This window comes from Oncorhynchus masou, unplaced genomic scaffold, assembly GCF_036934945.1.
Source record: "Oncorhynchus masou masou isolate Uvic2021 unplaced genomic scaffold, UVic_Omas_1.1 unplaced_scaffold_1463, whole genome shotgun sequence".
Classification (NCBI taxonomy): domain Eukaryota; kingdom Metazoa; phylum Chordata; class Actinopteri; order Salmoniformes; family Salmonidae; genus Oncorhynchus; species Oncorhynchus masou.
The window spans coordinates 21,580-42,679 of NW_027004617.1; the positions used below are offsets into that span (position 1 = coordinate 21,580).

The 21,100-nt window shown below is 42.0% G+C and overlaps 1 protein-coding gene across 1 annotated transcript; it reads left to right on the plus strand.

Moving 5' to 3' along the window:
* The first annotated feature begins 597 nt into the window (after positions 1-597).
* Positions 598-16,035, plus strand: LOC135530939 (C-type lectin domain family 4 member E-like). Its single transcript, XM_064959105.1, has 7 exons — positions 598-660; positions 1,027-1,134; positions 1,727-1,822; positions 11,289-11,411; positions 11,517-11,659; positions 11,790-11,890; positions 15,465-16,035. Exons 2-7 carry the CDS (start codon positions 1,032-1,034, stop codon positions 15,622-15,624), a joined length of 726 nt encoding a protein of 241 aa, XP_064815177.1. The 5' UTR covers positions 598-660; positions 1,027-1,031; the 3' UTR covers positions 15,625-16,035.
* The last annotated feature ends 5,065 nt before the right edge of the window (positions 16,036-21,100 follow it).

Sequence of the window (21,100 nt, forward strand, 5' to 3'; positions counted from 1 at the left end):
CCTTGACAGAGAGAGCCTTAGAGGAAGAAGAACACTTTAATTAGTGATGGACAGAGAAAAACAATGTTATGTTGAGATTTAGATGAGTGTGTAGACATACTGTGCTCCATAATGCTTGTATTCTGCTAAATGTATTCATCATTTTTCTAGATTTATTTTCATTATCAATTATTACCATCAATCACTTTTATAATAAGAAGAACAAATGCACCGATGATTAAATAAAGGAACAGTGTCCTCTGAGGTCAACCAGCTTCCTGATTGAATGTGATTGGATTGTTAAAAAGTGTGACCTGCAGTTGGACACAGACAGAAGGCAGCACAGACCTTAGGACACACACACATTCACAAAGACACACATGTCTGTGAAGTTCCCCTTTAAAACCGCTGACAAAGACGCAGACAGAGATATCCTACACACACTTCTGAATATTTCCTCGCTCTGATGTCACACACAGACGGCATAGACAGGAAAGAAGGTCCCTATATGGCCATCGATGGCCAGTCACGGAGGGCAAGCCATAACGGGACTTCCTTATCAACAATGTTACGAACAGGCCTTGCGAAATATGACTTCCTGCTTGAATCTGATTGGATTCTATCAACTGCAGTCGACCACAGACAGACTTCAGAGAGGTACCAGTGGAGACGCATATCAGAGTAACTACTCAACTACTAGTAATCATACAGTAGATATTACCATTAGGAGACAGTTAGAAAGGTAATCATACAGTAGATATTACCATTCGGAGTCAGTTAGAAAGGTAATCATACAGTAGATATTACCATTAGGAGACAGTTAGAAAGGTAATCATACAGTAGATATTACCATTCGGAGTCAGTTAGAAAGGTAATCATACAGTAGATATTACCATTAGGAGTCAGTTAGAAAGGTAATCATACAGTAAGTTAATACTGTAAGTACAAGTAAGTTAGAATCATAGATATTACAATATCAGGTCAGTCAGACTGAATTAGTTCATTCATTGATTGATTGGGGTAATCATTGATATCCGGTATAGTTAGTTAAGATGGCCGACTACGTCAACAAACAGGTGATTGAATTAAAAGAAGTTAATGAAGAAAACCGGAACAGAGCAACGAGGAGCGTGAAGACTGAGACCCATCTCTCAGGTAAGGACGAATAATTAGCAATTTTTCTCCCTCTCATAGATGGTCAGTCCTTGCATACATAGTTCTGTCTATGCATTTTAGAGTGGTTACATTTCTCCAGTCACAGTGTAGTTTGGGTCCTGATAGGGTTAGAAAGTTAAACTAAGCTCATCAGGCATTAATAAGTTACATTCATGAAGAATGAATGGATAAATATTATACATTTCAAAGTCCCCAAAAATTTAGGCAGCAATAAAAGATAGCCCTTTTAAATCATTATTCAGCTATATTGTGCAATTTTGGCAATTTCTTCATTCAATAGCTTCCTGTTTTTCTGATGTGAGGTTACCGCAAGTTTGAGTTAAGTGTTGCTGCCAACCCTAAATCAGAGGAAAACAAATGACGCAATGGAAATGTTTGGTTCTCAGAATTCTGATCATAATCATTAGTGATGTAGGATGATGGTGTTTCTGTGTGTGTTTCTTTGTGTGTGTGTGTGTGTGTGTGTGTGTGTGTGTGTGTGTGTGTGTGTGTGTGTGTGTGTGTGTGTGTGTGTGTGTGTGTGCGTGCGTTGTGTGCGTGCTTGTGTGAGTGTGTGTGTGTTTCTCTGCAGATGGAAGACTAAGACTCTACAGGCTGGCTGCTGTGTGTTTTGGAGTGCTGTGTCTTCTACAAGTCACCCTCAACATCTCCCTGAGGCTGGCTTTCTGTGAGTGAGGTTGTGTCTCAAATGACACCCTAGTAGCTCTGTTCTTTTGATAGTGCACTATGTAGGGAATAGCGTGCCATTTTGGGACCTTTTTCCAGTTGGGTCTCTTTTCCATTTTATTAACGGACTACATTTGAACAGGGTCGATGGGGCAGATACGTATTTTATCATCACACTAGTTCTGTACTTAAAATCAACGATCACAATTCTTGTAGTTTGTCAATGTTTTTGACGCACAAAAATCAACACACCTGTTGTAATGATGCAGTACAACGAAATGTGTGCTCTATTTACAGTAGTCTGTTCCTAGACTCCGCATGAGTTTCAAGTTTGAGAAAGTTTACAATTTATCATTCCATTTCTACCAATCCGCGTGTCAGTTATGATTTTCATAAACACGTTTTAGTGGAACATTTTCATTTAGTCTCATTTTTGTTTTTCAAAATAATTGTGACATGGTTAATAATACCAAACCGGAATTACATCATTTAGGAGACGTTCTTATCCAGAACAAATTACAGGAGCAACTAGGAGTAAGTCCCTTAGTCAAGGGCACATTGACAGATTGTTCAGCTAGTATACTGCCCCAATGCTCTAAACCGCTATGCAACCTGCCGCTTCAAACCAGAATTAAAATAATAAACATTTAAATTCATAGAAATTCCATGAATGGGAGAGCACCAGCCTCTGTCATATGGACACATTTATACACTGTGATTCATAGGCGTCTAAAGAAATGAGTGCACGAAGAGACATCCTAAGGCAATGTAGCAGTAGGCCAAGAACTTCCATTGTCAACTAGAACAAATAAAATCAGAAAATATCCTGATGAAAATATAGATTCTTTCAATCTCATTCATCTCTTTGCTTTTTCTAAGGAGGACTGGTGATTATCGAGGGGGAGAGTTTTGTAAAGATTTTTAAAATACTGTGAGGAACTAACATTCACAATGGATGTAAAGGTGAAGAAAAACTGACTTAGAAGCTCAGCTAATTAGTGGTGTTGAGTGAACACGATCAGAAATCAGACATCCCCAAATGGTTACTTCCCTACATTTACGCAGCAGGCCAGTGAGACTACCTCTATATGCGTGCTGTGGCTCCGTCAACATTAAGAGGACAGAGAAACCAGATACATGCTGGACAAACTCGGCCATCAGGCTCTCCTCCAACAGCGTCATGTTGGCAGTGAACTCATCAGGGAGGAACAGAAACATACTGACATCACCCTGCATCTGAAAATCAGAGGGAAGGAGAAAGAGGCAAGGAAATGTACAATGGGGAAGAAGAGAGATCAGATCAATTGGAAAATAAGTTTATGAACAATAAAAAGTATTTGAAACATTTTATGCAAATTAATTAACTGTGTCGTTACTTGGGGTGGCAGGTAGACAAGAGGTTAGAGTGTTGGGTCCAATAACCGAAAGGTTGCTCGGTCGAATCCCTGAGCTGACAAGGTAAAGGTCTGTCATTCTGCCCCTGAACAAGGCATTTAACCCACTGTTCCTAGGCTGTCATTGTTTCTCCACTTATCGCGCCGACAGAAACAAACATCTTTCTGGTAAGAAGAGGGGCGGGGTGTATGCCTTATGGCTAACGAGACGTGGTGTGAACACAAAAACATACAGGAACGAAAATGCTTCTGTTCACCTGATTTAGAATTCCTCCCCATCAAATGTCGACCGCGTTATCTACCAAGGGAATTCTCTTCGATTATAATCACAGCCGTATATATTCCCCCCAAGCAGACACATCGATGGCTCTGAACAAACTTTATTTGACTCTTTGCAAACTGGAATCCATACATCCTGAGGCTGCATTCATTGTACCTGGGGATTTTAACAAGGCTAATCTGAAAACAAGACTCCCTAAATTGTATCAGCATATCGATTGCGCAACCAGGGCTGGCAAACCCTTGGATCATTGCTATTCTAACTTCCGGGACGCATATAAGGCCCAGCCCCGCACATCCTTTTGTAAAAGCTGACCACGACTCCATTTTGGTGCTCCCTGCCTACAGACAGAAGCTAAAACAAGAAGCTCCCACGCTGAGGTCTGTCCAACGCTGGTCCGACCAATCTGATTCCACACTCCAAGACTGCTTCCATCACGTGGACTGGGATATGTTTCGTATTGCGTCAGACAACAACATTGACGAATACGCTGATTTGGTGTGCGAGTTCATCAGAACGTGCGTTGAAGATGTCGTTCCCATAGCAACGATTAAAACATTCCCAAACCAGAAACCATGTATTTATGGCAGCATTCGCGTGAAACTGAAAGCGTGAACCACTGCTTTTAATCAGGGCAAGGTGACCGGAAACATGACCGAATACAAACAGTGCAGCTATTCCCTCCGCAAGGCAATCAAACAAGCTAAGCGTCAGTATAGAGACAAAGTAGAATCTCAATTCAACGGCTCAGACACAAGAGGTATGTGGCAGGGTCTACAGTCAATCATGGATTACGAAAAGAAAACCAGCCCGTCACGGACCAGGATGTCTTAAATAACTAAATAACTTTTTTGCCCGCTTTGAGGACAATACAGTGCCACTGACATGGCCTGCAACGAAAACATGCGGACTCTCCTTCACTGCAGCCGACGTGGGGAAAACATTTAAACGTGTTAACCCTCGCAAGGCTGCAGGCCCAGACGGCATCCCCAGCCGCGCCCTCAGAGCATGCGCAGACCAGCTGGCTGGTGTGTTTACGGACATATTCAATCAATCCCTATCCCAGTCTGCTGTTCCCACATGCTTCAAGAGGGCCACCATTGTTCCTGTTCCCAAGAAAGCTAAGGTAACTGAGCTAAACGACTAGACTAGTCAAGGACCATATCACTTCCACCCTACCTGACACTCTAGACCCACTCCAATTTTGCTTACCGCCCAAATAGGTCCACAGACGATGCAATCTCAACCACACTGCTCACTGCCCTAACCCATCTGGACAAGAGGAATACCTATGTGAGAATGATGTTCATCGACTACTGCTCAGCATTTAACACCATAGTACTGTCGCGATACGAAACCTTCAGCCCCGCCCCTTGGCCGGCAGCGGGGTGCTAGAGGTGGTTAGCGTCCCGTTCCCTGGATTGGACAGGGCACTATAGGTACTTCCGGTTATCTCGGTATAACCAGGACCGCTCGCGTAGCCCTGCCTCTCTTTCTATATCGAAGCGTTGTCTGCGTAGAGAGGTCTTTTGCCTTGTCACTCTCAACGGTCTACCTCTAGCTGGGATGTGTGAACCCCACATTTATCCTCTAGACTCTTTGTTTCACCACTAATTGGTCCTTGAGTTATTATTAAGCACTAGTCCTACCAGTCTCTATATCATTTCCCTGTGGTTGAGTGTTTCCCCTCTGTGATGTATCTAGTTTAAAGTGTGAAGACCTTTAGTCAACTTAGTCTCACTACTCTGCCCTTCGGCTATGTATCGCTTGGAAAATAAAACTTAGATAGATCGATAAGACAATTAAATGAATCACTACTGGACACACCTTCCTCCTTGTCTTTTAATGGTAACTCATTCTGTCATCGAACACTGATCTCCGTTTCCAGTGTCCCGGTAGCGGGGAGTGTCAGAGTTGTTATCTCCCGTGCCGTTAACTGTCTTTGAGAGAACCGTTTACTCGAGACAAAATAAGACTACCGTTTATTTTTGAAAACACTCTGTTTTTTGTCTTTTACAATCAAACACACTCCAAAATACACAATTGTTACTCGGTCACACACAGCGTTAGTCAAAAACATGCAATTGACTTAATGCTCTTATAAGATGCCTGGTACAATGATAACACTTATCTTTATATTAAATTCATATAATAGTTATTTAATTACCTTTGAGAGATGACGAGGAGACCCACAAGATCAGGAGCAGAGTTTCAATCGGTCAGAGTTTTTTTAGAATTTAGTTAGTAGCGACTCCCCTCTACTGGCTGAGAGGTTGACTTGGAGTCGGTGCTTTACTAAATTGAGAGATTCAAGTTTGGACTGGATAAGAGAACCCGCTGGTGATTCCCTGCCCCAAATGGAATATCAAAAAAGTCTGTGTCCGCAACGAGGTCGCGATACTGAGCTCAATCGAGAGGCTACAGAGAACTCTCTGGATATATTTGCATCAGCACCCACGTACCTGGCGCAAAGCGACAAAACAACTGTTCAATAGTTAAACCCGTTGAACTACCGCAGTGTCAGCGGCTCGCAATGAGGTCGAGATGCTGAGCTCAATCGAGAGGCTACAGAGAACTCTCTGGATATATTTGCATCAGCACCCACGTACCTGGCGCAAAGCGACAAAACAGCTGATCGATAGTTAAACGGTATATCGGAGAGTCACTGCTCAGATCCAACAAGTTAGAATCTTTTAAGTAATTTGAGTCAGGTGTCAATTTACCCGAAGTCAAATGGTTGCCTAAATGAATTCAGAATTCAAGAAGTCAGCGCCAAAGTAATGGCAAATGTCTCTTTATATACCTTTTGATTCTCTGCACCCGATCTGCTGCTCCTCCCATTCCCTCAGAGCAGAGAGGGTGATGACGTATCTTACAACAGGAAATACTTTTCTTACAGTGCATATATGGGCCTCTGGTTATGACAGTGCCCTTACTCTATCAGCAATGAGTCTATCAGCTGTTCCCATTCAGAGGTGTCACTTGAGGCAGAGGGTGATTCTTCCTGACACCAGTCAGGTTCAATAGTTGGTTGGCTTGAGTCGTCTTCTGGTGGCTTTGCCCAATCCGGTATTTCAGTAGGCGAGGTCATCTCTGTCTCTACCCTTGGTGGGTGAGACAGAGGAAGAGGACCAGGAGGTAGATCCATTTGGCGTTTTACTACAGTACCCTCCAAGCTCGTCATCAAGCTCGAGACCCTGGGTCTCGACTCCGCCCTGTGCAACTGGGTACTGGACTTCCTATCGGGCCGCCCCCAGGTGGTGAGGGTAGGCAACAACATCTCCACCCTGCTGATCCTCAACACTGGGGCCCCACAAGGGTGCGTTCTGAGCCCTCTCCTGTACTCCCTGTTCACCCACGACTGCGTGGCCACACACACCTCCAACTCAATCATCAAGTTTGCGGACGACACAACAGTGGTAGGCTTGATTACCAACAACGACAAGACGGCCTACAGGGAGGAGGTGAGGGCCCTCGGAGTGTGGCGTCAAGAAAATAACCTCACACTCAACGTCAACAAAACTAAGGAGATGATTGTGGACTTCAGGAAACAGCAGAGGGAACACCCCCCCTATCCACATCGATGGAACAGTAGTGGAGTTCCTTGGCATACACATCACAGACAAACTGAAATGGTCCACCCACACAGACAGCATGGTGAAGAAGGCACAGCAGCGCCTCTTAAACCTCAGGAGGCTGAAGAAATTCATCTTGTCACCAAAAACACTCACAAACATTTACAGATGCACAATCAAGAGCATCCTGTCGGGTTGTATCACCGCCTTGTATGGCAACTGCTCTGCCCACAACCGTAAGGCTCTCCAGAGAGTAGTGAGGTCTGCACAACGCATTAGCGGAGGCAAACTACCTGCCCTCCAGGTAACCTACACCACCCGATGTCACAGGAAGGCCAAAAATATCATCAAGGACAACAACCACCCAAGCCACTGCCTGTACAGCTTGCTATCATCCAGAAAGTGAGGTCAGTACAGGTGCATCAAAGCTGGGACTGAGAGACTGAAAAAATGCTTCAATATCAAGTCCATCAGACTGTTTAAGAGCCATCACTAACATTGAGTGGCTGCTGCCAACATACTGACTCGAATCTCTAGTCTCTTTAATAATAAAACATTGGATGTAATAAATGTATGTCACTTTATTTAATGTTTACATACCCTACATTACTCATCTCATATGTATATACTCTACTCTATACCATCTACTGCATCTTTCCTATGCTGTTCATCCATTGCTCATCAATATGTTAGATATTACTGTATGTTCGGAACTAGAAGCACAAGAATTTTGCAACATTCGCTTTAACATATGCTAACCAAGTATATACAGTGCCTTGCAAAAGTATTCAGCCCCATTGAACTTTGCGACCTTTTGCCACATTTCAGGCTTCAAACATAAAGATATAAAACTGTATTTTTTTGTGAAGAATCAACAACAAGTGGGACACAATCATGAAGTGGAACAACATTTATTGGATATTTCAAACTTTTTTAACAAATCAAAAACTGAAAAATCGGGTGTGCAAAATTATTCAGCCCCCTTAAGTTAATACTTTGTAGCGCCACCTTTTGCTGCGATTACAGCTGTAAGTCGCTTGGGGTATGTCTCTATCAGTTTTGCACATCGAGAGACTGAATTTTTTTCCCATTCCTCCTTGCAAAACAGCTCGAGCTCAGTGAGGTTGGATGGGGAGCATTTGTGAACAGCAGTTTTCAGTTCTTTCCACAGATTCTCGATTGGATTCAGGTCTGGACTTTGACTTGGCCATTCTAACACCTGGATATGTTTATTTTTGAACCATTCCATTGTAGATTTTGCTTTATGTTTTGGATCATTGTCTTGTTGGAAGACAAATCTCCGTCCCACTCTCAGGTCTTTTCCAAGACTCCATCAGGTTTTCTTCCAGAATGGTCCTGTATTTGGCTCCATCCATCTTCCCATCAATTTTAACCATCTTCCCTGTCCCTGCTGAAGAAAAGCAGGCCCAAACCATGATGCTGCAACCACCATGTTTGACAGTGGGTATGGTGTGTTCAGGGTGATGAGCTGTGTTGCTTTTTTTTGGTGTGTCTCCCAGGTGGCTTGTGGCAAACTTTAAACGACACTTTTTATGGCTTTCTTCTTGCCACTCTTCCATAAAGGCCAGATTTGTGCAATATACGACTGATTGTTGTCCTATGGACAGAGTCTCCCACCTCAGCTGTAGATCTCTGCAGTTCATCCAGAGTGATCATGGGCCTCTTGGCTGCATCTCTGATCATTCTTCTCCTTGTATGAGCTGAAGGTTTAGAGGGACGGCCAGGTCTTGGTAGATTTGCAGTGGTCTGATACTCCTTCCATTTCAATATTATCACTTGCACAGTGCTCCTTGGGATGTTTAAAGCTTGGGAAATCGTTTTGTATCCAAATCCGGCTTTAAACTTCTTCACAACAGTATCTCGGACCTGCCTGGTGTGTTCCTTGTTCTTCATGATGCTCTCTGCGCTTTTAACGGACCTCTGAGACTACCACAGTGCAGGTGCATTTATACGGAGACTTGATTACACACAGGTGGATTGTATTTATCATAATTAGTCATTTAGGTCAACATTGGATCATTCAGAGATCCTCACTGAACTTCTGGAGAGAGTTTGCTCCACTGAAAGTAAAGGGGCTGAATAATTTTGCACGCCCAATTTTTCAGTTTTTGAAATTGTTAAAAAAGTTTGAAATATCCAATAAATGTCGTTCCACTTCATGATTGTGTCCCACTTGTTGTTCATTCTTCACAAAAAAATACAGTTTTATATCTTTATGTATGAAGCCTGAAATGTGGCAAAAGGTTGCAAAGTTCAAGGGGGCCAAATACTTTCGCAAGGCACTGTATGACAAATAAAATTTGATTTGATTATGGCTATGCACATTTCCACAATTTCTATTCTTAAAACGTGCTTTTAGATCTAAACCCTAAATCTAAGTGTGATGCGTTGGTCTACCAAACCTTCCGAGCAATTGGGCGGAAGTGTCTGGGAACGAGATTAGGTGTAATCGAAAATAACTTAACTTTAGAGCTTCATCCTTCAGCACAGCTTGTTACCATTTATACGTTTATATCATATTCAACATTGTGGGTCATGTCACATTTGACATGTGTGATTATGTTTTTAGTTAATACTATTTCACCTTTATTTAACCAGGTAAGCTAGTTGAGAACAAGTTCTCATTTGCAACTGCGACTTGGCCAAGATAAAGCAAAGCAGTGCGACAGAAACAACAACACAGAGTTACATGGAATAAACAAGCGTGCAGTCCATAACACAATAGAAAAAAAATAAAGTCTATATACAGTGTGTGCAAATGGCATCAGGAGACTGCCAGAGGTCCGGACAACAGGCCCTCCGATTTGACACACTGAACTGCGAAGTAGTATGTGAACCAGGCGATGCAGTCATGTGAGAAACCAAGGCTATTGAGTCTGCCAATAAGAATACGGTGATTGACAGAGTCAAAAGCCTTGGCCAGGTCGATGAGGACATCTGCACAGTACTGTCTTTTATCGATGGCGGTTATGATATTGTTTAGTACCTGAGGTGTGGCTGAGGTGCACCCGTGACCAACTCGGAAACCGGATAGCACAGAGGAGAAGGTACGGTGGGATTCGAAATGGTCAGTGATCTGTTTATTATCTTGGCTTTCAAAGACTTTAGAAAGGCAGGGCAGGATGGATATAGGTCTGTAACAGGTTGGGTCTAGAGTGTCACCCCCTTTGAAGAGGGGGATGACCGTGGCAGCTTTCCAATCTTTAGGGATCTCAGACGAAATGAAAGAGAGACTGGTAATAGGGGTTGTAACAATGGCGGTGGATAATTTTAGAAAAAGATGGTCTAGATTGTTTAGCCCAGCTGATTTGTACGGGTCCAGGTTTTGCAGCTCTTTCAGAACATCTGCAATCTGGATTTGGGTGAAGGAGAAGCTGGAGAGGCTTGGGCGAGTAGCTGCGAGGGGTGCGGAGCTGATGGCCGGGGTTGGGGTAGCCAGGAGGAAAGCATGGCCAGCCGTAGAGAAATGCTAATTGAAATGTTCGATTATCATGGATTTATCGGTGGTGACCATGTCGCCTAGCCTCAGTGCAGTGGGCAGCTGGGAGGAGGTGCTCTTGTTCTCCATGGACTTCACAGTTATGACACGTTTATGAACCCTTTATAAAGCATGACATACACTTATAGATGCTTAAAAACACATTCATGTAGAGCTTATGAATGCATTATGAAGGCTTTATGAACCCTTTGATAAGACCATTGACGGTGAAATCACAATCAGTGAAAACATTATTGATCTAGCTAACTAGCAGATTTAGATCAATCATCAACATTAATGATCAGCTGATAGTCTGTCCTCTTTCCCCAATGTCAGTCATGTCTTTTGATAGGCACTGTAACCAGTAGTGTAGTGATATTTGTCATCATTTCTCATTCAATGTTTGTACTGACAGATGACACCTTTTGAATACCTTTATAGAATATACATCAAATGCATCCTCAGATTACAACGTCTGACTATATCCACATCGTCTCGGAGAAAATGTTCTATGTCCTTCACCAAGTCAGGAACAGCTTATTTCAAAACTAAATATCCATGTCAATCTTGAATGATAATTCATCACGTTTTACTGGTGAAATGTCCACACTGCATGCCAATCATCTCAATCATTATCATGAGAATATGCATTTAGGTATTATTGAATTACTGTTACGTGAGTGAATTAACCAGGAGCTATATGTATCAATCCTTTCCAGATAACAGAGGCAATGAGACTGTGGAGAGAGACCCACTACAGACCAGTTACAACACACTGACTGAAGAGAGAGACCAGCTTCAGAAGGAAAGAGATGATCTCATGAGAAAGTTCTCTAATCTGAGTGAGTTATTTAACCTGATAAATAATCATAACATCACATATCTAATATGCAGTTTCAATAATAGGTGCAGAATAACAAGATGGAAATTCATGTTTTGTCATGTAGAACAAACCTGTCCTGATGGCTGGCAGAAGTTCAACTCCAGTTGGTACTTCCTGTCTACTGAGACTAAAACCTGGAATGAGAGCAGAGAGGACTGTCTGGAGAGAGGAGCCGACCTGGTGATCGTAAACAGTGATATGGAACAGGTGTGTGTCTGTGTGTGAGAGAATGGGAGAGAGAGAGAATCAAGCATCTCTTTGTCAGTAATGTGTCTTCCAGTATTTAACACATGTAGTCTATAGTAGGGTACAATATCAGTATCTTTCTCACCAACAGCAGATTCTCTTAGACCTCAATAAGGGAGCCTGGATTGGTCTGACTGACTCTGTTACTGAGGGGACCTGGAGATGGGTGGACGGCACCCCACTGAACATAAGGTGTGATAGAGACTTTTTAACAAATGACATATTGCTTCAAATCATTATCATGAAAAGTTTGTTTTCACTCATAGATGTCATTCCACAAACACTAATATATATATCTATGAAACGAAGTACTATTAAATATGAAAATGCAATACAACTAAAGTTATCTTGGACCCCTTTTTAATTTGTATGTTTTATGTCATTTGCACTGGTTCTATGGACACTCACTAGACTCTACCCACACACTCCCTAGACTCTACCCACACACTCACTAGACTCTACCCACACACTCACGAGACTCTACCCACACACTCACGACACTCTACCCACACACTCACGACACTCTACCCAAAAACTCACTAGACTCTACCCTCACACTCACTAGACTCTACCCACACACTCACTAGACTCTACCCACACACTCACTAGACTCTACCCACACACTCACTAGACTCTACCCACACACTCACTAAACTCTACCCCCACACACTCACTAGACTCTACCCACACACTCACTAGACTCTACCCCCACACACTCACTAGACTCTACACCCACACACTCACTAGACTCTACCCAAAAACTCACTAGACTCTACCCAAAAACTCACTAGACTCTACCCACACACTCACTAGACACTACCCACACACTCACGAGACTCTACCCACACACTCAGTAGACTCTACCCACACACTCAGTAGACTCTACCCACACACTCACTAGACTCTACCCCCACACACTCACTAGACTCTACCCTCACACCCACTAGACTCTACCCACACACTCACTTGACTCTACCCACACACTCATTAGACTCTACCCACACACTCACTAGACTCTACCCACACACTCACTAGACTCTACCCACACACTCACTAGACTCTACCCACACACTCACTAGACTCCACCCTCGCACTCACTAGACTCTACCCACACACTCACTAGACTCCACCCTCGCACTCACTAGACTCTACCCACACACTCACTAGACTCTACCCCCACACACTCACTAGAATCTACCCCCACACACTCACTAGACTCTACCCACACACTCACTAGACTCTACCCCCACACACTCACTAGACTCTCCCCCCACACACTCACTAGACTCTGCCCACACACTCACTAGACTCTACCCACACACTCACTAGACTCTACCCACACACTCACTAGACACTACCCACACACTCACGAGACTCTACCCACACACTCAGTAGACTCTACCCACACACTCACTTGACTCTACCCACACACTCACTAGACTCTACCCACACACTCACTAGACTCCACCCTCGCACTCACTAGACTCTACCCACACACTCACTAGACTCTACCCCCACACACTCACTAGAATCTACCCCCACACACTCACTAGACTCTACCCACACACTCACTAGACTCTACCCCCACACACTCACTAGACTCTCCCCCCACACACTCACTAGACTCTGCCCACACACTCACTAGACTCTACCCACACACTCACTAGACTCTACCCACACACTCACTAGACTATCCACACACTCACTAGACTCTACCCACACATTCACTAGACTATACCCACACACTCACACATATTACACTGATACTCCAACACACACACACAAAACACACACACGCATATTGTCGCCAACACAACACAACAATACAAGTATGTGTGGTCTTGTACAGCTAACCCTGTGGGGACACACAATTCAGTCCCATTCAAAATCCTATTTTCCCTAATCCCTACTCTTACCCTAAACAAAACCCTAACCCCAGCTTGTAACCCTTACTTTAATTCTAACCCCAACACTAATTCTATCCTTAACCCTAGACCCCTTAGAAATACACACACACACACACACACACACACACACACAGCTGCTATTCTGTTAATTATCTATCCTGATTGCCTACTCACTTTTATCCCTACCTACATCAGAAAGTATTCACTCCCCTTGACTTTTCCAAATTTTATTGTGTTACAGCTTGAATTTAAAACGTTTTAAATACCGACATTGAATATCACTTTGAGCATGTTTAAGTTAATAATTACACTTTGAATTGTGTACCAATACACCCAGTCACTACAAAAATACAAGCATCTTTCCTAACTAAGTTACTGGGGGGGAAGGAAACCGCTCAGGGATATAACACGAGGCCAATGGTGACTTTAAAACAGAGTTGAATGGCTGTGACAGGAGAAAACTGAGGAATTCTGTTTGCAACAAGGCACTAGAGCAAAGAAATGCTCAAACGGTTTGGACGCAACAGACAGAAGTTGGGAGATCAGGTTTAACGACTTCAGATGAGTCCCATGACAGTTGTGAGGGTCGTAGAGTAAAATAGAGAAAACCATCGTGTTTGTGAGAGTCTCGCCTTTCCAGAGATTGGTTTGTACAGATGTTTTTTATTGAGACAGCTGAATTTCAGGATGTCTCATGGTCTGGCAAACAACACTGTAGCTCGGCCACCTTCCCATGCAAAAAAAACCCGGATATCTCTAGCTTAAATTGACTGATTGTTTTGGAGATGTTTTTATTACATTATTTAGATTGACGCACAGGTGTGTCAATGGACTCTTAATGATTTAAGGATGGAATGGAGATAAGCACAGGCAAAATCCTAGAAGAAAACCTGTTTTCCACCAGACATTGGCAAATGAAATCACCTTTCAGCAATAACCTAAAACACAAGACCAAACCGACACTGGAGTTCCTAACCAAGTGTAACGGTTCTCCTCTTCATCTGAGGAAGAGTATTCAAGATCGGACCAATGCGCAGCGTGGTATGTGTCCATGTTAATATTTAATAAATCAACTGAACACTGAATAACAAAACAACAGAGAGTGAACGAAACAGTCCTGTAAGGTGCAACAACACAAAACAGAAAACAACTACTCACAACTCAAATGGGAAAAACAGGCTGCCTAAGTATGGTTCTCAATCTGAGTTAACGATTAACAGCTGCCTCTGATTGAGAACCATACCAGGCCAAACACATAGAAAAACCAAACTAGAACAACAAATAGAATGCCCACCCCAACGCACGCCCTGGCTAACCTAAACAAGAAACATAACAAAGGAACTAAGGTAAGGACATGACACCAAGAAGGCAGTGAATGTTTCAAGTTTTGAAAATGTTGATTTAAATCTGCTTCCACAATCCAGGTGTGGAAAGCTCTTTAAAAAAATTACCCAAAAAGACAAAGGGTGATTCTAACATTTACTGGTTGAATACTTACGCAAATGTTCGAACAAATTTTAGTATTTTCTGTAAATTATTGCCAAAAAATACTATTTAAGTCAATATTGATCCCACTTTGTAACATAACTCTATTTGAAATAGTCAATTTGTGTGAATATTTTCCATATTAACTCAATTACCTCAACTACATACCTCGTACCCCTGCACATTGACTCGGCATTGGTACTCGTATATAGACTCGTTACTTTTTATTTGTTGTGTTACTTTTTTTTTTAAATTGTTTGCACATTTTTGATTAATTTCTTAATTACTTAATTACTTTAACTTTGCATTGTTGGAAAAGGACCCGTAACTAAGCATGTGTTATTATTATTTTCTCTGTCTTGTTTACCCTGTAGTTACTGGCACTCACAGCAACCTGATAATGGCCGTGACGACCCAAAAAATGGGGAGGAGGACTGTGTTGAGCTGAACACAGAAACATGGCGTCCTGCAAAGGCATGGAATGACCAGTCATGTTTAGACAATCGTCACTGGATTTGTGAGAAAAGTGTTTAACATCACCATGACAACAGAGGAGGCTGGTGGGAGGACGCGTGGTGGGAGGACATACTGGACACACCTTACAGTCCACACAAATTCATTCTCTCTCTCTATAAGACACACACACACCAACACACTGCTGGTACTGTACTGAGTGGCAAACAACCTGATAATGGTTGTGAACCAGGATATACTGTAACAAGGACTGTGCTGATGGTAATATTGGGTATTCTGAGTCTGTATATAAATATTCTGACATATCATTTACCTCTCAACATAACTGGATTTGTGAAGAGTTATACAGTAGCTCATTATATAGTAGTGCTACAGTGCTAATGCATCTCTCTCTAGTTAAACAGTGTGTAGACATATTGTCATCTGTAAAATGCTTGTATTCATTGTTTTAAATAGAAACATGTTATGTGATTTGCCATAGACTTGTGCTTTTTTCATAATCAATTATTAGTATAAATCTCTTTAGTAAAAGATGAGGCTCAGAAAAGAAAGGCTCAGTAAGAAAGGAACCTAGCAATTTACCAGCTTCCTGATTGAATGTGATTGGATTGTTAAAACAATGTGACTTGCAGTTGGACACAGACGGTCGGCAGAACAGTACTGAGAGGATATCTGCTGCACGCAGGCAAACACACACACAGACACACACACAAACAGACACACAGACACACACACAGACAAACACACAGACACACACACACAAACACACGTGTGAAGTTCCCCTTTTCTGATAAAGATGCAGACAGAAGACCCACACACACCTCTGAATAACTCTTCACACTGACGTCACACACAGACAGCATAGATACAATTACAGGGCCTCTATATGTCCATCGGTGGCATAGAGAAAGATAGAGTCACAATGTAAACTCCATTTGAAGGCTGGAGCCACAAACAGAACAGTCAAAGTGATAGGATGAAAGGCTGCACTCATCACTACTTGTTGTCATGCAGCTTTCATGTTATATCACTCTGTTTAGAATATCCTGTCATGTTTAACTTCCTGAGTGAAGGTGATTGGATACTTCTATATATCAATGTTAGTGGACAACAGACAGAGATCCGAGAGGAACCTGGTGGAGATGCACATCAGAGCAACTACTCAACTACTAGTCACTGAAGTTAGAATCATACAGTAGATATTACCATTAGGAGACAGTTAGAAAGGTAATCATACAGTAGATATTACCATTAGGAGTCAGTTAGAAAGGTAATCATACAGTAGATATTACAGTTAGGAGTCAGTTAGAAAGGTAATCATACAGTAGATATTACCATTAGGAGACAGTTAGAAAGGTAATCATACAGTAGATATTACCATTAGGAGACAGTTAGAAAGGTAATCATACAGTAGATATTACCATTAGGAGACAGTTAGAAAGGTAATCATACAGTAGATATTACCATTAGGAGTCAGTTAGAAAGGTAATCATACAGTAGATATTACCATTAGGAGTCAGTTAGAAAGGTAATCATACAGTAGATATTACCATTAGAAGTCAGTTAGAAAGGTAATCATACAGTAGATATTACCATTAGGAGACAGTTAGAAAGGTAATCATACAGTAGATATTACCATTAGGAGACAGTTAGAAAGGTAATCATACAGTAGATATTACCATTAGGAGTCAGTTAGAAAGGTAATCATACAGTAGATATTACCATTAGGAGACAGTTAGAAAGGTAATCATACAGTAGATATTACCATTAGAAGTCAGTTAGAAAGGTAATCATACAGTAGATATTACCATTAGGAGTCAGTTAGAAAGGTAATCATACAGTAGATATTACCATTAGGAGACAGTTAGAAAGGTAATCATACAGTAGATATTACCATTAGGAGTCAGTTAGAAAGGTAATCACATAGTTAGTTCAGATGTATGACTACTTTAACAAACAGGTTATTGAAGAACATGAGAAGAGCAACCAGGAGAGTAAATACTGTGACCCGTCGCTCAGGTAAGAACTAAGAAAACTATCTATCACACACATACACGCACATGTGCACACCTTGAATTTCGTGATTTTAGGCGCAAGGCTATTTGTCCTTCAAGAGGTCCCCAATCTGCCAGGGCACCAAGGCCATCTGCTAGGGCACCCTGTCCATGATCCACAATAACCAGTTAAATTGATTTGAAAAACACTAGCCATTCTGTTAAGAAAAACATTAGTCTACGTAAAGGTCATACATAATTAGCATATTGGAACAATAGCGCTTTTAGCTTACTGCTGTGTGCATTGCTGTTGTTGTAATGTCAAGAAATAGCCTAATAGTTAATTAACATTTTAAGCTAAATGTTCTGATCTGTTGCATCAGCCTCTTTGCTTTTAAACGTTTTTTTGATGTACAGTGGTTGTATGAACTTGGGATCTAACGTCCCACAACTGTCCCAGAATCTAGAAATATTTATTTCTCACACCGAACGATAAGTGTAGATCCACTTTTGTACTATACTAGATTGAAATAGGCAGGTGATTTTGCTATTCGTTACTCATCTTGGTGCCAGGTTTCCTCCAGACATGATGCTTGGCATTCAGGCCAAAAAGTTAAATAGTGGTTTTATCAGACAAGATAATCTTGTTTCTCATGGTCTGAGTCCTTCAGTTGCCTTTTGGTAAGCTCCAAGCGGTCTGTCAAGTGCCTTTTACTGATGAGTGGCTTCTGTCTGGCCGCTCTGCCATAAAGGACTTATTGGTGGAGTGCTGCAGAGATGATTGTCCTTCTGGAAGCTTCTCTCCGATCTCAACAGAGGAACTATGTTCCAGAGTCACCATTGGGTCCTTGGTCAACTCTCTGAGAAAGGCCCTTTTCCCCGATTGCTCAGTTTGGCCAGGCGGCCAGCTCTAAGAAGAGTCTTGGTGGTTCAAACTTGTTCTTGGGGACCTTCAATGCTGCAGAAATGTTTGGTAACCTGTACCTCGACACAATGCTGTCTCAGAGCTCTAATTATTCCTTCCACCTCATGGCTTGGTTTTTGCTCTGACATGCACTGTCAACTGTTGAACCGTATGTAGCCAGGTGTGTGCCTCCCAAATCATATCCAATCAATTGCATTTCCCAAAAGACTCCAATGAAGTTGTAGAAACATCTCAACAATGAACAATGGAAACAGGATGCACCAGAGCTCAATTTTGAGTCTCATAGCAAAGGGTCTGAATACTTTTGTAAATAAGGTGTCTGTGTTCTAATTTTTAATAAATTTACAAACATTTCTAAAAACTTGTTTCCGCTTTGTCATTATGGGGGTATTGTGTGTAGATTGATGAGGAAAACATTAAATCAATCAATTATAGAATAAGGCTGTAACATAACAAAAATGTGGAAAAGGGGTCTGAATACTTTCCGAATGCACCGTGATGCATTACATTTGACCAGAGCCCATAGCACAGATATGCATTTCATTATCACACAATTGTTCTGTACTCACAAAGCAAGGATGACAATTCAAACTTACAGATGTTATATGGCTTGTGGGATCAGTAGTTTGTCAAGAAAGAATGTCGATGTAACGACGTTCTTCTGTTGAAGGAGGAGCGGACCAAAATGCAGCGTGGTGGTTACTTATATTTATTGTTGAAAAATGACTAGACATGAAAATACTGAAATGTACAAAAATAAAACAGACGGAAACGTGAAAAAACTATCCAGCCTATCTAGTGAAACTAAACACAGAGACAGGAACAATCACCCACAAAACACTCAAAGAATATGGCTGGCTAAATATGGTTCCCAATCAGAGACAACGATAATCACCTGACTGATTGAGAACCGCCTCAGGCAGCCATAGACTACGCTAGACACCCCACAAAACAAAAACAAGACAAAAACACACCACAATAACCCATGTCACACCCTGGCCTGACCAAATAAATGAAGATAAACATAATAAATGTTGACCAGGGCGTGACAGTCGACATCCTTCACAGAGAATTGAGATACAACTGTAACTGGTTCACTTGATCTTGTATAAGTCACTGAACATGGCGACAATGTACACACCACAACCAGGACTGTGCCCCAAATAGCACCGTATCCTCTTTAAAGGGCACTACTTTTGACCAGGGTACATAGGCCATTGGTCCATTGTACTGAACTACAGAAGGAATAGGGTGTCATTTGGGATGCTTCCCATGCAGGAACATCTTTGTTTTTAAGCACCGCTCTAACGAAGAGAGAAACCAGTTAAAGGCTTGTTACAACACCACTGAACTGGAGCAAGACAGAGACCAGCCAGATACCAGTAGTGGTATCATTGAACTGTGTACTGTTGCATCCCTCGTTAAAGGAAGCAGGTTCTTTTTAGTTATTGCAAAGAGAATCTCGACAGTATAAAGCATTTACATCATGAAGACTGTTCATTTCAAACACGACAGCAGATACAACATAACCTGTTCCAAGCTGAGTCCATCTGCACCCACTCACAGGTAGCACCCTTGAATACCTTGGCCAACAACCAATGAGGGTCTGCCAATAAAGCCATGCACATCCAATCAGATACATATTTCCAATAGCCAGCACTGAACACGTACATACCATTTTAACCAGCTGTGAATAATAACTTCTCTCTCAAATACTACATGTACAGATAGAGACCACTTGCAGAAGGAGAAAGAAGAACTTGAACCAGCTAGAGAGAGAGAGAGAGGCCAGTCAGAGAATTCAAAGGACAAAAAACAGTTACAAGAGCGTTACAATGCCCTGACTAAAGACACACGTTGAGAGACAGGGTCAGTGTCCCGACCAATGAGAAGGTGGCGCTGGAGAAGAGGCTCTCTGAGTGTGCTAAGTAGTCAAGTCAGTCACTAGGGCTGCATCCCTCTTCTCTACCCTTCATTCTCCTGAAGGGTGAACTTGCAGCCTGACCTCAAAGACTAGACGCAACATAGTAAATGTAAATCTGTGACACTTTGTGATTAGTATGATGTTACGTTTGATGTGGTTAAATTACACAGAAGTTTACTTAATACCAAAACAAAAGGAGGGAGGAGGGGGGATGAGTGGCCAATCTTTCATAAGGTCACAACATGAAACAAAACGGACCGGGTCGTAGGGGGCTACTCCACCGACCGTTTACACATTCTCCAAGTATGGATATTGTTCAATTCTCAAGTTCTGTGATGTAGAAGTTCCTTTATTAAATGCATGGCCATAAGGAGAGAGTCTCCTCTGGGAATTTACGACCTGAGTTAAAACCTGTTTGGGCTAGGGGGCAGCATTTTCACTTTTGGAGAGCAAACTGCCTGCTACTCAGTCCAACATGCTAATATATACATATTATTCTTAGTATTGGATAGAAAACACTCTGAAGTTTCTAAAACTGTTTGAATTATATCTGTGAGTATAACAGAACTCACATGGCAGGTGAAAACCTGAGAAAAATCCAACCAGGAAGTGGGAAATCTGAGGTTTGGAGTTTTTCAACTCTTTTCCTATCGGATACACAGTGTCTATGGGGTCATCTTGCACTTCCTATGG